Source organism: Crinia signifera, chromosome 8 (assembly GCF_055691185.1).
Source record: "Crinia signifera chromosome 8, ASM5569118v1, whole genome shotgun sequence".
NCBI classification, from domain to species: Eukaryota; Metazoa; Chordata; class Amphibia; order Anura; family Myobatrachidae; genus Crinia; species Crinia signifera.
Genome location: NC_139224.1, coordinates 119,149,324 through 119,163,978, shown reverse-complemented (window position 1 = coordinate 119,163,978; position 14,655 = coordinate 119,149,324). Strand labels below are relative to the sequence as shown.

Sequence of the window (14,655 nt, the reverse complement as noted above, 5' to 3'; positions counted from 1 at the left end):
TGCACAGGATCCAGGAAGCAATCAGCAGCGATCAGGTAAGTATTGCAGCAAGTATTTCTGGTCAGTATGGCGGCAGGGGGGTACGGTGACCGCACTGCACGCTTTCCAGACCGGAATGGCGTCTGCAGTGCAGTCACCGTTAGTTTAAATCTCCCTCCTTGGCTGTGATTGGTCCGTCGGTCCGACGGACCAATCACGGCCTTTGGGGGCGGGCGGGGTGAGGTGGGGTGACACCAGTGTCACCCTTACACCCCGCGGTGATTGGTGCTGTACTTTACAGCACCAATCACCTCTGATCCCGTGTCACCGGCGAACGTTATTCGCCGGTGACACAGGAAAACGCTGTGAATGGCTGTTCACACTGAACAGCCAATCACAGCGATCGCCGACGGGGGGGCGGCATCGCAGCCCCCCCGGGGCATGCACGGACATGTCTGCTGTCAGGGACAGCAGACATGTTGAAACTGTCACCGCGTCTATAGACGCGGTGACAGTTTAAATCCATGACGTACATTTACGCCATGTGTCGGGAAGTGCTTCCCGACCATGACGTAAATGTACGTCAAATGTCGGGAAGGGGTTAAATACATGGATCATTTTAATCAATGGTTAACATCTTAGAGAACGCAAACGGAAATATGAGTAAAAGTCATTGCATTATAATCATTTTATAATTATTTATTGAAACAGATAATCTTGCTCCATTAATATATATTAGCATTTTTTGTGAATTTGTATAGGGAAGTATGGGTACTTGTGTAGTTTCACAGCGCCACTAGATCGCATGCGATTTGACATCCGATATCGCATGCGATTTATTTTCCATTTCATTACCCCACTATCCACTAGGTCGTGGAGTTGATTTTAAATAGTGTGGCGAGCGCAGCGAGCCACCGCGCCCGAAGCGTGGCGAGCGCAGGGAGCCCCGCGAGGGGACACGGAATGTATTTGATGGAATTGCATGCAAATGGCATGCGATATTGTCAGTTGCTTTGAAACAACATCTGTGTCCGCTCGCCACGCTTCGGACTCGGTGGCTCGCTGTGCTCGCCACACTATATAAAATCAACTCCACACCCTAGTGGATAGTGGGTTAATGAAATGGATAGTAAATCGCATGCGATATCGGATGTCAAATCGCATGCAAGCTCTTTACCAGTGTACAGGATTTTTTTTTACATTTAAAAGGGACAATACAATTAACTATCGCCTTTATTTTAATAGACATGCATTCAGCATCCCGTGGGATGGGATACAGGCAGTCGCAATACCAATGCTGGCATCCCGACAATCACCAGAAGATCGGCGCCGGAATGCCAACTGCTTGCACCCTGAACATAAGCATTCGCCCTCTTCCCTCTTGTTGTCCAAGCTTTTCTCTTCACATTTCACTTACAGCTCTCCCATACTCAAACATTCAGCGGCCATCTTTGTCCGCATACTCGTCTCCATCGTTGGCCACCAGCCCCTAGTAGTACATTGATCCGGTCCTCACTACTTACATCTAAGCTGTAATGTGTATTGAATTGTGGTACTCTTTTTACCTGTACTTATTTTTGTTACTATTTACTGTGATGTTAAGTTTGGTCTCCCTGCACTGTTCCTTTGCATGATGCTGTGAAACACTTGTGGCGCCTTATAAATAAAATATAATAATAATAATAATAATAATAATAATAATAATAATGCAGAAAGTGGTAGCGTTAGGCTGGAGATGTGGGGGGGGGGGGGTTTAGTTCATGCACTAGGGAGGGGGCTTAAGGTTAGGCTGCAGGTGGGCGGCTGAGGTTTAGAGGGTAAGGTACAGGGGTTAGGCACTAGCAGGTAGGATTAGTGTTAGGCTGCTTTGAGGTATGGGTGGAGTGGGAAAGGAGGAACCTACACCTCTCTGTATTCTGACCGCTGGCATTCCCACCACTGGTCATGCGTATGTATCCCTTTTAATGTGCCGAGCTAGATGCATGAACACTGGCATTAATTTAAGGTATTTAATCTGGTGTCCGCATCTGCCTGCAACTAAAGCCAATACACGATATTCTATCACAACACTGTGGCCCAAGAGTGTCGGAGCAGACATTACTATACACATGGTCTATCTACTAAGTATTGGGGTGCGATAAAGAGAACGGAGATAAAAGTACCAGCCTAAAGTTCCTTACTGCCATGTTACAGGTTGTATTTGAAAAATAACAGGAGCTGGTTGGTTGATACTTTATCTCTCTCTGAAGGCTTAGTACATAGTCCCCGTCTAGCAACAAGTATTTCAAAATAACTTTTAAAGGTGTTGTACACCTGTGGATTTCACATCCTCTATACTGTATCTATATAGGTGGCATATAACCTATGACCTTCTACAGGAGCTCGGCCATCCATTTGGGGCAGGAAGAAGTTTTAGCTCAGAAAGATCCATCCAAATCTATTTAAAAGTGTAGAAGGACTCTATTAAGCACTGCTGAAAAGGAATAGACTTATGGAAACCTGACAAGTCTTAACCATAGGAATCTATATGTTAAAGTTCCCATACACTTAGAGGGTAGAATTCACCTAAGATTTCCCTTGAACTGCCCAACAGCTTCTCAGTAGCAGGAACGCATACCATACACAATGTGAAGACCTTTTGCATACAAGAGATCACATGCGATACCAGCCAAGCCTAACAGATCTGATGAACCTTTATGGTAGCCCTTGAGATCTCCAGGTATGATCCGTGCATCATTATCAGAATTTGAACACATGCAATTTCACACTTTTCACCCGATTTCTCAACCCGATGCATTGGAGTTGGAGAAAAAAAGGAAACAATTGACCTAGTTTATGGGCACCTTTCCACGAATGAAAGCATGGTTTCAATAATTTACCATTGTTTGTTACCAGGAACCCCAACATTTCTCAAATGCAGATAATAAAAATTATTCAAGATTGTGTGTGGCCACAAATAAGAAATAGACATTTCACAATTTAATTTGAATTTACATACTGACCTTAGTTGCAATTCTATATGTAATAAAGGTTTCTATAGCACTTATGTGACTTTCTGGTTCATCAACAGTAATGAAGAGGTCCTTGACTTCAGGTTCGTCTTCAAATTTTATCTGATTTATCATGGACAATGGCGAGGCCAACATCAAAGGGCTAAATGAATTCCCATCATTCAGTGTTGCATCCTATGGGGCACAAAACATACAGTATACACAAGTTAGGAAAATATTCAACTTTTAACATGTACAAAGGACATAGGCTTGCCATAATATCCCTTTAATCTGAGACACATACAGTACAATTATACAACTGGTTGCTAAATTTAAACCAGCATTTCAACCTGCATGTTTCCTGAAATAAAGGGTTAGTAAGGATGGCCTACAGAAAGTATACTACAATGCAGCACTTACCATGTTGTACACGTTGAATAGCTTAGTACAGTGGTTCCCAAACTATGTGCCATGGCACCCTGGGGAACTTTTAGGGGCGCCCTGGATTGGTTTTCCATGACCAATTCAAATTATTTATGACCACTTTAATAGTCAAGTTGTGGACAAACAGGGGTGAATCCTGTACATTACCACATAACGGACCTGAAGGCTGAGATTTAAACATAAGTTTATTTTCAATTAATATTTTTTATTCATTTATCAATGAGAAACTTTTGGCATAGGAGTGTCATAAAAAAAATCTGGTAATTAAGGTTGCCGGGATTCAAAAATGTTTGGTAACCACTGGCTTAATACATGTAAACATGCATGTTCTGATGTACAGATGTATCCACATGCATCTATCCTCCATGTGTTACTAGTTACTGAGTAACTTGGTAGTGCCAAGCATATATGCTTAGTGTATGTCTTTCTATTGCAATAAGTTCTTCTTTGCAAAGGAGTGTGAATAGGCCACACAAGCCGCTATAGTCTGTGTGTGACTGTGGCTTTATCTGCATACAAATGTGATACCTTACAGAGTTTTACTGGAAACAGCATTGTTTTGTTTTGTCAGGCAGCATTGAATATGGAGCCGCTGCCATTTCCCCCGTCGGAAATAGCGGCGGCACATTGAATACCCTCATAGTGTGTTATGATTCATGTGCATGGTCATAAACATAATATAATTCATAAATGCTCAAAAGAACTGTTAAACATTGTTTTTATTTATTGAATATTATTTTATTCTTTTTATGGCCATGCACATGTATCATATAACTTCACTTCTACACACTACTTCACATCTTCACGAGCTTTGTCTCTAATTATCTTTCTGGAAACACTGCAAATACAGCCACGATCACACAAAGAATATAGACATGCCACATGTAAATGTACTCAGCAGAAGCTGCCTGTGTGCATAAGGCATTTCACTCCTTCCAAACGCCTGTGAAACTAGCCAATGGGAGTCTGAAGTTAGCGGGGTTTAAGAGTGTGATGCCTTATGCAGAGTCTGGGTGCCAGATCCCATGGGGAACCAGCCAGCACATATAGAACATACATCAGAACATGCTAAACTGTTTTCTCCTGCACTATATTCTCAGCGATGCATTCGAAAAAATAGGATTTTGGGTACCTACCGGTAAATCCTTTTCTCGTAGTCCATATGGGATACTGGGCTTCACTACTATGGGGATTGAGACCTCCGCAGGAGAGGCAGGCACATAAAAGAACTTTCAGTGTGGGTGCACTGGCTCCTCCCCTCAATCTCCCTCCACTAGTCAGTTAATGCAAAAACTGTGCCGAAGGAGAGCATGTGAGGAGTATGTGATAATGTATTGTGGTGAGATTCATCCAGCACACCCAAACGAACAAAAAACATATAAAAGAGGTGAATCCTAACAACTTAAGAGGACACCTGTAACTAGAACAAATCTATAGTCATATCTATCCTATAGAAAACAAGGCAATAGCCTAACAATAAAGTAGGTCTGACAGCAGAAAAAGCCGCACTGAGGCGGGCTCCCAGTATCCCATATGGACTACGAGAAAAGGATTTACCGGTAGGTACCCAAAATCCTATTTTCTCTACCGTCCAATGGGATACTGGGCTTCACTACTATGGGGAGGTCCCAAAGCTACCAGAACGGGTGGGAACGTGCGGATTCTGCTGTAGAACCGCATTCCCGAACTGGGAATCCTCCCTGGCCAGGGTGTCAAACTTGTAGAACTTCACAAATGTGTGTTGCCCTGACCAAGTTGCGGCCCTGCATAGCTGCATTGCCGACACCCCTCGAGCAGCCGCCCAAGAGGTACCTACAGACCTGGTTGAATGAGCCTTTACTGAAAAAGGAAGCGACAAACCAGCTGATGCATAAGCCTGCTGGATAGTACATCTTATCCACCTGGCAATGGTACGCGTTGAAGCAGGTAAACCCTTCTTCTGCGCATCATAAAGCACAAACAGGCTGTCCGTCTTACGGATCCTAGCTGTGCGCTTGACATATCCCTTAAGGGTGAGGACCACATCCAAGGTATCTGGTATATCTGGGTGTGTCGCGCTAGAAGGAACCACAATAGGTTGGTTTAGGTGGAACCCTGACACCACCTTTGGAAGGAATTGTGGTCTAGTCCTGAGTTCCGCCCTATCGTCGTGGAACACAAGGTAAGGGCTCCGACAAGATAAAGCCCCGAGCTCGGACACCCTCCTGGCCGAAGCTAGAGCCAGCAGAACAACAGTCTTCCAAGTGAGGTGTCGCAGCTCAGACTCCTCCAGTGGAACAAACCGAGCTGATTTTAAGAAAGTAAGAACTACTTCCAAATCCCATGGTGCAGTGGGAGGCACAAAGGGGGGCTGAATCCTCAGCACCCCCTGTAAGAAGGTTTGGACTTCCGGCAAGGCCGCAATCTTTTTCTGAAAAAACACAGATAGTGCGGAGATTTGGACCTTTAAGGAACCCAATCTGAGTCCCTTATCCAGGCCAGCCTGAAGGAAACGTAGCAGACTGTTTAATCGAAAACTGGCCGGAGGCAAGTCATTCTTCTCACACCAGGCAATATATCTGCGCCATATTACATGATAACGAGACGCCGTCACCGGCTTCCTGGCTTTTATCATTGTAGTGACGACAGAGGGATGGAGACCCTTGTGGACTAAGATCTGCCGCTCAACCTCCAGGCCGTTAAACGTAGCCGCTGTAAGTCCTGGAAGACGAACGGGCCCTGGAGGAGCAGGTCTTCTCTTAGGGGCAGACGCCACGGGTCTTCCACTAGCATGGCCTGAATGTCCCCGTACCAGGCCCTTCTTGGCCAGTCTGGTGCCACCAGAATGGCCTCCGTCCCCTGATGCCGGAGCCGCTTTAGCACCCGAGCCAACAATGGGAGAGGTGGGAAGAGGTACACCAATTGGAAATCCCAGGTCCAGGTCAGAGCGTCCACCGCTATCGCCCCTGGGTCTCTGGGTACATTGCTACCTTGTGGTTCAATCGTGAAGCCATCAGGTCGATCTGAGGGAGCCCCCACAGATCCACTATGGCATTGAACACTTGAGTGTGAAGGCCACACTCTCCCGGGTGAAGATCGTGACGACTCAGGAAGTCCGCCTCCCAATTGTCGACCCCCGGGATAAAAATGGCAGACAGGGCCTGGACATTCTGTTCCGCCCAGGACAGAATTTTTGACGCTTCTCTCATGCAAGGCATGCTCTTGGTACCACCCTGCCGATTTATATAGGCCACAGTGGTGGCATTGTCCGACTGGACCTGGATCGCCTTTCCCTGTAACAATGGAGCTGCCTGTAACAGGGCATAGTAGACCGCCCTCAACTCCAGCTTGTTGATATGAAGGCCTGACTCCAGTGGAGACCATCGACCCTGTAGGCGGACTCCCTGTGTCACAGCTCCCCAGCCCCTCAGGCTGGCGTCCGTGGTTACCAGAATCCAGTCCTGGATCTGGAACCGTCTGCCTGCCAACAAATTGGATGAATCTAGCCACCACTGTAGCGAGATCCTGGCTCTTGTTGCAAGGCCAATCCTTCTGCGCATCTGCAGGGGGGAGCCGGACCATTTTGTCAGAATATCCAATTGAAAAGTCCTGGAATGGAAGCGGCCAAACTGTATTGCTTCGAATGAAGCCACCATCTTGCCTAGAAGCCGGAGGCAAAGATGGATCTGTACCAGAGGTGACTGTAGGACCTCCCTGACCAGCTGTTGTATTGCAGTGACCTTTTCCATCGGCAGAAAGACTTTTTGTTCCGATGTATCCAGGATCATGCCCAAGAAAACCATCCTCTGGGTTGGAACCAGCGATGATTTGGGCATGTTCAGGATCCACCCGTGGTCTCTTAGAACCTGTATGGACAGATTGAGAGCACTGCTTAAAGCCTCCGCCGACCCTGCTTTTATTAGCAGGTCGTCCAGGTATGGCACTACATTCACCCTTCGGAGCCTGAGTAGTGACATCATTTCCGCCATTACCTTTGTGAAAACCCGCGGGGCTGTCGACAGGCCGAAAGGCAACGCCCGGAATTGGTAATGGTCGTTCCCCAAGGCAAACCTGAGATAGATTTGGTGTGGGGGCCAAATAGGAATGTGTAGATAGGCGTCTTTGACGTCTATAGAGGCCAGGAACTCCCCTCCTTCTAGGCTGGCGATCACAGAGCGCAAGGACTCCATCCTGAATTTGAACACGCGCAGGAAGGGGTTCAGTGACTTTAGATTCTCAGGATGGGTCTTACTGAGCCGTCTGGCTTCGGTACCAGGAATAAGTTGGAATAATATCCCTGGCCCTGCTCCGTGTCTGGCACCGGTACAATTACCTGAGACTGAAGCAGCCTGGTAATGGCCCCCTGAAGGAGCACCTGATCTTCCTGGGATGCTGGAAGTGCCGACCTGAAGTATCGTCTGGGAGGGGGTTTGTCGAATTCCAGCCTGTAACCTAGAGAAATGAGACCTCTGGCCCAGGAATCCAGACCCGAGGCGTCCCACACATGGCTGAAATGCAACAATCGCGCTCCCACCGCGAGAGAATCTCGTGGCGGGAAAACCCCGTCATGCTGCCGGCTTAGAGGAAGTCACGGCATTTGGACGGTCCTGGGTGTTGGAGGTGTTAGGCTTCCTAAACTTGCCTCTCGTGCCCCTGCTGGCATTGGAGGCGCCCCTAGCCTTGGGGCGAAACCTGTTCCCACGAAAGGACTGCTGGGAAGCACCTGTGAAGGTACGCTTTGCAACCGTGGGGGCTGATGGAAGGAAGGTAGATTTTCCTGCCGTGGCTTTGGAAATCCAACCGTCTAATTCACTGCCAAACAGCCATTCTCCTGTAAAGGGAATACCCTCCACACTCTTCTTTGAGTCTACATCTGCAGACCACTGACGCAGCCACAAGGCCCGTCTGGCTGAAACCGCCATGGCTGAATTGCGCGCGTTTATTGCGCCCAATTCCTTTTGTGCCTCGCACAGGATTTTTGCGGTATCCTGAATGTGACGCAGGCTGTCCCCTATCTGGGCCACAGTCATGTCACCCAACAACCCTTCCTGAATCTGGGTTGACCAGGTATGAATAGCCTTGGCCATCCAGCAGCTGGCTAAAACTGGACGCTGGGATGCCCCACTAGCCGTATATATGGACTTGAGGGTAGCTTCCAGCCTTCTGTCCGCCCCGTCCTTAAGGGTGGATACCCCTGGGACTGGTAACAACACCTTTTTAGAGAGGCGGGAAACAGAGGAGTCCACTACCGGTGGCTCCTCCCATTTCTTTCTGCCCAAAGGTTCAAAAGGATATGCATTAGTGAACCTTTTTGAAAGAGTAAACCTCTTATCAGGGTTTTGCCAAGCAGACCTGAAAGCAGTTTCTAACTCTGCCTGCTCAGGGAAGTACACTGGCTGTTTCTTCTGAGTCATGAAGAAAGGATCACTTTCTGTAGATGCCTCTACTGGGAGATCTAAAACATCCCTAATGGCCCTGATAAGGGGCTCGGGACCCTGCACTGCCGCCTCAGGAGCTGGTTCCTGCAGACCCTGCTCCTCACCCTCCTCCAATATGTCCTCATCGTCCTCATCTGTGTCAGGATCCATAGCAGTAGCCTGCCTCTTTTGAGGCTGTGCGGGAGGAGGAGGTACATTTTGGGTATGAAGAATATCCACCCTGGCAGCTAACAAGGACAATTCCCTCTGAACCCTCTGCGTTTGCTGAGTGTTAGTGGAAAGCTGTGAAGCCACAGAATCCAACAAGGTCTTTATGTTGGAGGCCCACGCAGGTTCCTGTTCGTCTGCCTGTGACTGCCCCGCAAGCTGTGGGGGAACCCCACTGATCTGGGTGTCAGCACTACTGGGCTGTGGTGACATACAAGCCTCACAAGTAACCTGGGACTGTGACTTGGGCACAAACTTGGTGCTACACACCATACAAGTGAACTTTTTCACCATGATGAGATAGTACTACAATGTCTGTAGTAACAAACACAACCCCCACGCAGTCACACACGTGCACACACTGCTGGATGTGTTCCTCTGAGTGAAAACAGACTATGTGCTTGCTTCTATGCTGTGTCTGTAACTAATCAGTGGGGAAAAAACAGAGCAATTGGGGAGCCAAGTGCACCCTTAACCTGAACTCACAGATCTGGGTGAGCTGGTAACGCTAAACACAGTGATATAAACAACACAGTGTCTGACTAAGCTAGATAGCGCTGCTGCGCTAAATCGCTATAAAAAAACCTGCTGTCTCTGCCGTGCTGCAAGTACCCGGATCCACCACGCCAGTGAGGAGCCCTTGTAATGGAGTCTGGCAGCGTGTGAAGAAGCAGGAAGTGACAGCGCGCGCCCAGCAGAGCTTGGTCCCGCTCTGAGTGAAGCCCCGCCCCCTTACACGGAGCTGGCGCTTACATATATTTATACTGACATTATTAAAGGTGTAAAATATATATCATACATTATACCCTGAGGGGTGTCCCTGGTGGTCCAGCGGCAGCACCCCTATGCCAGTTATCAGACGCGGTGTTCACGCGGTCCCTGCTGGAGAGCCGCCATTACTAGCCGTCGTCTTGCCGCACCAGAAATGGCTGCGGGGACCCCTTGTGGGACCCCCAGCCTGTACTCACCACCGATGTCTTCAGACCTGTCAGGGGTGTGCGGCGGCTAGGGGACTTGCTCGCTACAGCGCAATGCTGTGCGGTGACAAGTCCCACGCAGGACTGGATTGTCCTGTAGCAGGGTCAGCTCTGCACCTGAAGAGGTCGGGGACTGACCCTTCCCCTGACACCCACGAAGCAGGACAGCTGTGTGGTCACCACAGCGCCCCAAAATAACAAACTTGAAAATAAATGTGGAAAAAACTCTGGAGCATCCAGAAGCACTGCCTCTCCTGAGGCACATTTTTCAAAACTGACTAGTGGAGGGAGATTGAGGGGAGGAGCCAGTGCACCCACACTGAAAGTTCTTTTATGTGCCTGTCTCTCCTGCGGAGGTCTCAATCCTCATAGTAGTGAAGCCCAGTATCCCATTGGACGGTAGAGAAATTAAAATATCTGTTTATTTACACCATTTTTTTTAATCTACAAAATGTAACTAAATTACATAAACAACATCTCAAGTATAAAACATACACTGCAATGAAAAGAGATACTTGAAATGACTGAAGCATATAAATCTGCACAAAAATAATGCTTGCAAAATGTTCATTAATTTTCCTTTTTATTTTGTGTGAGGCTAGAGTGAGGAACATATAGGATGCAATAAATAAATAAAGGATGTGACCTAGATAATCCTCACCCAAATAGCCCAGGGCTCTGCACATCCACAGATGGAAATAGCACATACAGACATATTATCTGATGGCGGATAACAGCCACTTGGCCCATCTAGTACATGGGTTTAAGGCAGACAAGCACACAATTACATATTTGGGTTTATTTTCTTGTCAGAATCAAACCCACGACCTCAGTGTTGTGAGACTATAATGCTAACCATTACAACACCAATTCTGCCACATACAATGCAACTTTATTAGATGCATTATAAGTGGTCATTGCTTATACTGTATTCTGTGTACTAATAAAGATAAATCATTTTAAACCAAATTAACCACTTTGATAAATCATAGAAGCTGGGGACAGGCAGATTATAGACTTCTATTCCGGAGATAATTATCTATGAAAATTGCTTTAAAGATTGTTAACCCTTTGAGTGCCAACCAGTGTTCCCTCTAAGCTGTGCGCATGTGCACGCGCACACAACTCGACGAGCGTGCGCACAGACATTACAACAGAGCGCACAAAGCAGCAGTGGTCCCTTTTTGCAGTTCTGGACTCAATTAATGTGTGTTTCACCTATTAACTACATCATGTGCTGTGTTTTGAATGTTTAATATAAACACAAATGCTGAACGTCATTTTCTAGTTATATATAAGTGACGCACAAATTTTTTAATTTCCTTCCAAAGTTGCACAGCCAAAATATTTTGTCGCACATAGCCTTCGTAAAATTAGAGGGAACATTGGTGCCAACATCTCTGTGAGTTGATGTGCAAAATATCTGCTAATAATGCCAGCGTCGCTCACATTTGTTGTATAAATTCAAATAAAAAAATGTTGTTTAAAAAATATATTTCCTATATAAAATCAAACAATACAGGTCATCATGATTAATACAAATATTTGCTTGGCAGTTTTCACACCTATTTTGACAAATTCACTTGGCATTCAAAGGATTAATCAAAACCACATTACACATTGTCCTTTTTGTCACATAAATGCAATGTTCTTATTTCCTGAGTTTCTACAATTGATATTTAATTTGAGAAAATATAAAAATGAAATGGAAAATTAAGAAAAATAATGTTACAATAAAAGTCAGGAAACACAAAAGAATTGTAGAGCTCCAAAGGCAGCCGTAACTGTGTCAGTATGGTTTACCTGGGTCCCAGGAATAAATTGTCCCTTAATACTATTATAACATGTTGGCAACCGTGTAAGAGACAAATATATATCACATGAAATTCACTAGTTTGGGCAACTGAGAACACTGGCACAGGGATATAATTGCTTGACCAAGAGATGGAAAAGATTGACGAAAATTAAGACTTCTGGTCTTTGCTTCATTCTTTTAAATCTCTCGAATACAAGAAAAGAGTTTCCTTATTTGGGATAAAGCTTTTTTTTGCATCCTGTGCCGCTTCTCAACCTCCCTAAGTGATAGAAGATAGGTCAATACAAAAATGGAATTAAATAAACTCTGCTCAGAAAATATTAATATGTGAAATCGGCAGCAAATATTTGACAAGAAAGAGGGAGCAGAGTGTAAAGATCAGCCAAACAAATCCCAGAACACAACAAGCCAGATTTGTTCCAGCTTGCTAGAACTTGTGTCAGGCTGCTGCATAGAAGTAAGCTTCTTTTGGTATGGGGATGCAGCGGCACACATCGGGAAACACAAAATAATGGCCATATTGGCTTGATCAAAAATATTTTTCTCTGACAGGAAGGTGAATTGTCACTTGCATATACAGTAACACACTATAGCATTGATCTCATCATTAAACGTGCAGGACTTCCAATGGGCAGTGAATCCAATATTGGGATATTTTAGCTTTCAAATAGTCAACCTTCCACATCAGAGTGTTGCTCCTCTTTGAGTGCCTGGTTTTATCAGACGAGCCCTGGATCTGTGGCACCAAAGGAGGCTTATATTTTGGTAGGCAGAGTTTTTGGTAACCCTCCATGGTGTAGTGTACAGTAGCATTGCTGTAATTACTAAGCACTGGGACATAAGGACTGCTCTCTCAAGAGTCTGCGGTCCATTTACTTCTAGTGTAGATCCTGGCACTGCAGATCAGTGAGTCCAGCTGAACACTTGCCCTCCCTGCTTTGATCCCTGAGAACATGATCTCAATTGCTCATCCCCTGTTCTTCAATCAATGAAGGGTGTGTGCCTAATTGGAACTCTGCTACCTGAAGGTTAGCAGTGCCCCAGAGCTCTGGTCTCTGCTTCCTGCCTCCCATTTTGACAATGGTGTGCTCACTGGTGCACAACATTAAGATGTATTTACCCTGGATTCTGCCTGCTGTGCCATAGATACAATTACGACTCAGAACTTGACGCTGATTGCTTCTTCTAACGGGCTGCCTCCCTCCACTTGGGAAACAGATTATTTTAAAGCCACAGAACATTGGAGTAGAAATTTTGAGTTTCTGAATACTCCATACTGGAGCTACAGATGAATTGCCCACAAATTCACAAACTCTACCCTGATCTCGAGGCTTGATGCTGCTGCTCAATAACTATTCTACTGATCAGGACCTTTCTTGACATTGTACTAAAGTTTTTCCTAGTTTCACATTGAGGGCAATTCTTTTCCTCATTCCCCATTGTTTGGGTAACTCTCCTAGTTAGCTGACCACTACCATATAACTTGTAATAGTCAATGTGCAGACTTCTCTGTAAGTCCTGCATTTATAACCATTTAATATTGCCATCTAGTGGTTGTGCATTCATAAGTTTTCAGAAGTTTTTATTATCCCTTTTGTTAATGTTTCATTAACTTATTGTTTTGACAATAGTCTTTCTGTGACCCTTTCCTACCCCTGTACCTCATTTACAGTTTTATTATTAATTGCCAAACCAGTTTTCTACTATTCATCTGCGTAGCCTACTTTTACACGTTATTACATTGACATCTGCATAACTGTTCATCTCACTGATGGCAACGGACCACTTCATTATATGTTGTAGGGGTACCCTTTTGCTACTTCCCCATCATAACTCACTGAACAATTGCATTTAATGTAAACTTGCTCAATAGTCATCACAATGTTATGGTTTCTTGTGTTGCTTTGTCTGTGATTTTATATTTTGATATATGCCTATGTATCCAATATAGGCATATCATATTATTATTTGAAACCGTAGTTTACATAAAGTTTACCGGTGTTCTCTTTACTTGCCCGTCAATCTAATATTTTGCTGATACAGAGCCATTGTACTAGTTTTCAGTAAGTCCCCTCCATTGTATTGGGGGTTTCTCAGATGAAAAGAAGAAAGTTGGTCTCCCATGCAATACATTTTTGGCTGGATAGAATCTTCCGATAAAAGACACAGTGGGTTTCCTCCGCCTCTTCCAATATTAAAGCCCCTTGGATTGTTTGTATCTCAGACCCATACCACACACCTACTGTATGTGGTGCGGTCATTATTTTTCACCAACATATTGAAATCTAGCTCAACTGTGGAATGTTTTTTTCTTTGATATATTATACCGTTCTTATTTATCTCCTTATTAGACTCTCAATGGACTTCTCACGCGTGTGTCCTAAATGTTTAGAACATACAACAGACTTATTTCATGGTCTTTCGCAATGCCCAGTGAATACGTTTTTGGTTATCGATCAAGCAACATTCTGAGACACATCTGGTTAACTTTGTTATCTTTACTGCACAATGGGCCATAATGGGATGACTTCCCTATGGTCAGAGGGTTTCTATTGAAGGCAAGAGGCTACTAATAGAACAAAAAAGGATTCTTTAGAATTAGATCCAGCCAACTTTTGCTGCCAACCAGTTACACCATTTTACTCCTTTGAGAGGCTTTCAACTCGAAAGCCATCCAGTGTGTACGGGGCAACGATGACCGGTGAGTGCTGATGCGCGCTCCTGCATCATTGCTGGCCACTGCCGCTCATCTGCTGGTATTACCAGCTGGGGTGGACAGCTCTCCATGCGTCCTGCAATACAGAGTCATCCACCACTGTGAAAAT

At 45.3% G+C, this 14,655-nt stretch overlaps 1 protein-coding gene across 1 annotated transcript in view; it reads right to left on the bottom strand.

Moving 5' to 3' along the window:
* SNX7 (sorting nexin 7) overlaps positions 1-14,655 on the bottom strand; it is a 109,981-nt gene that overhangs the window by 57,051 nt on the left and 38,275 nt on the right. The window contains exon 2 of the mRNA XM_083157060.1: positions 2,982-3,164. Coding sequence (XP_083013186.1) covers positions 2,982-3,164 — 183 coding nt within the window. The remainder of the gene's footprint in view (positions 1-2,981; positions 3,165-14,655) is intronic.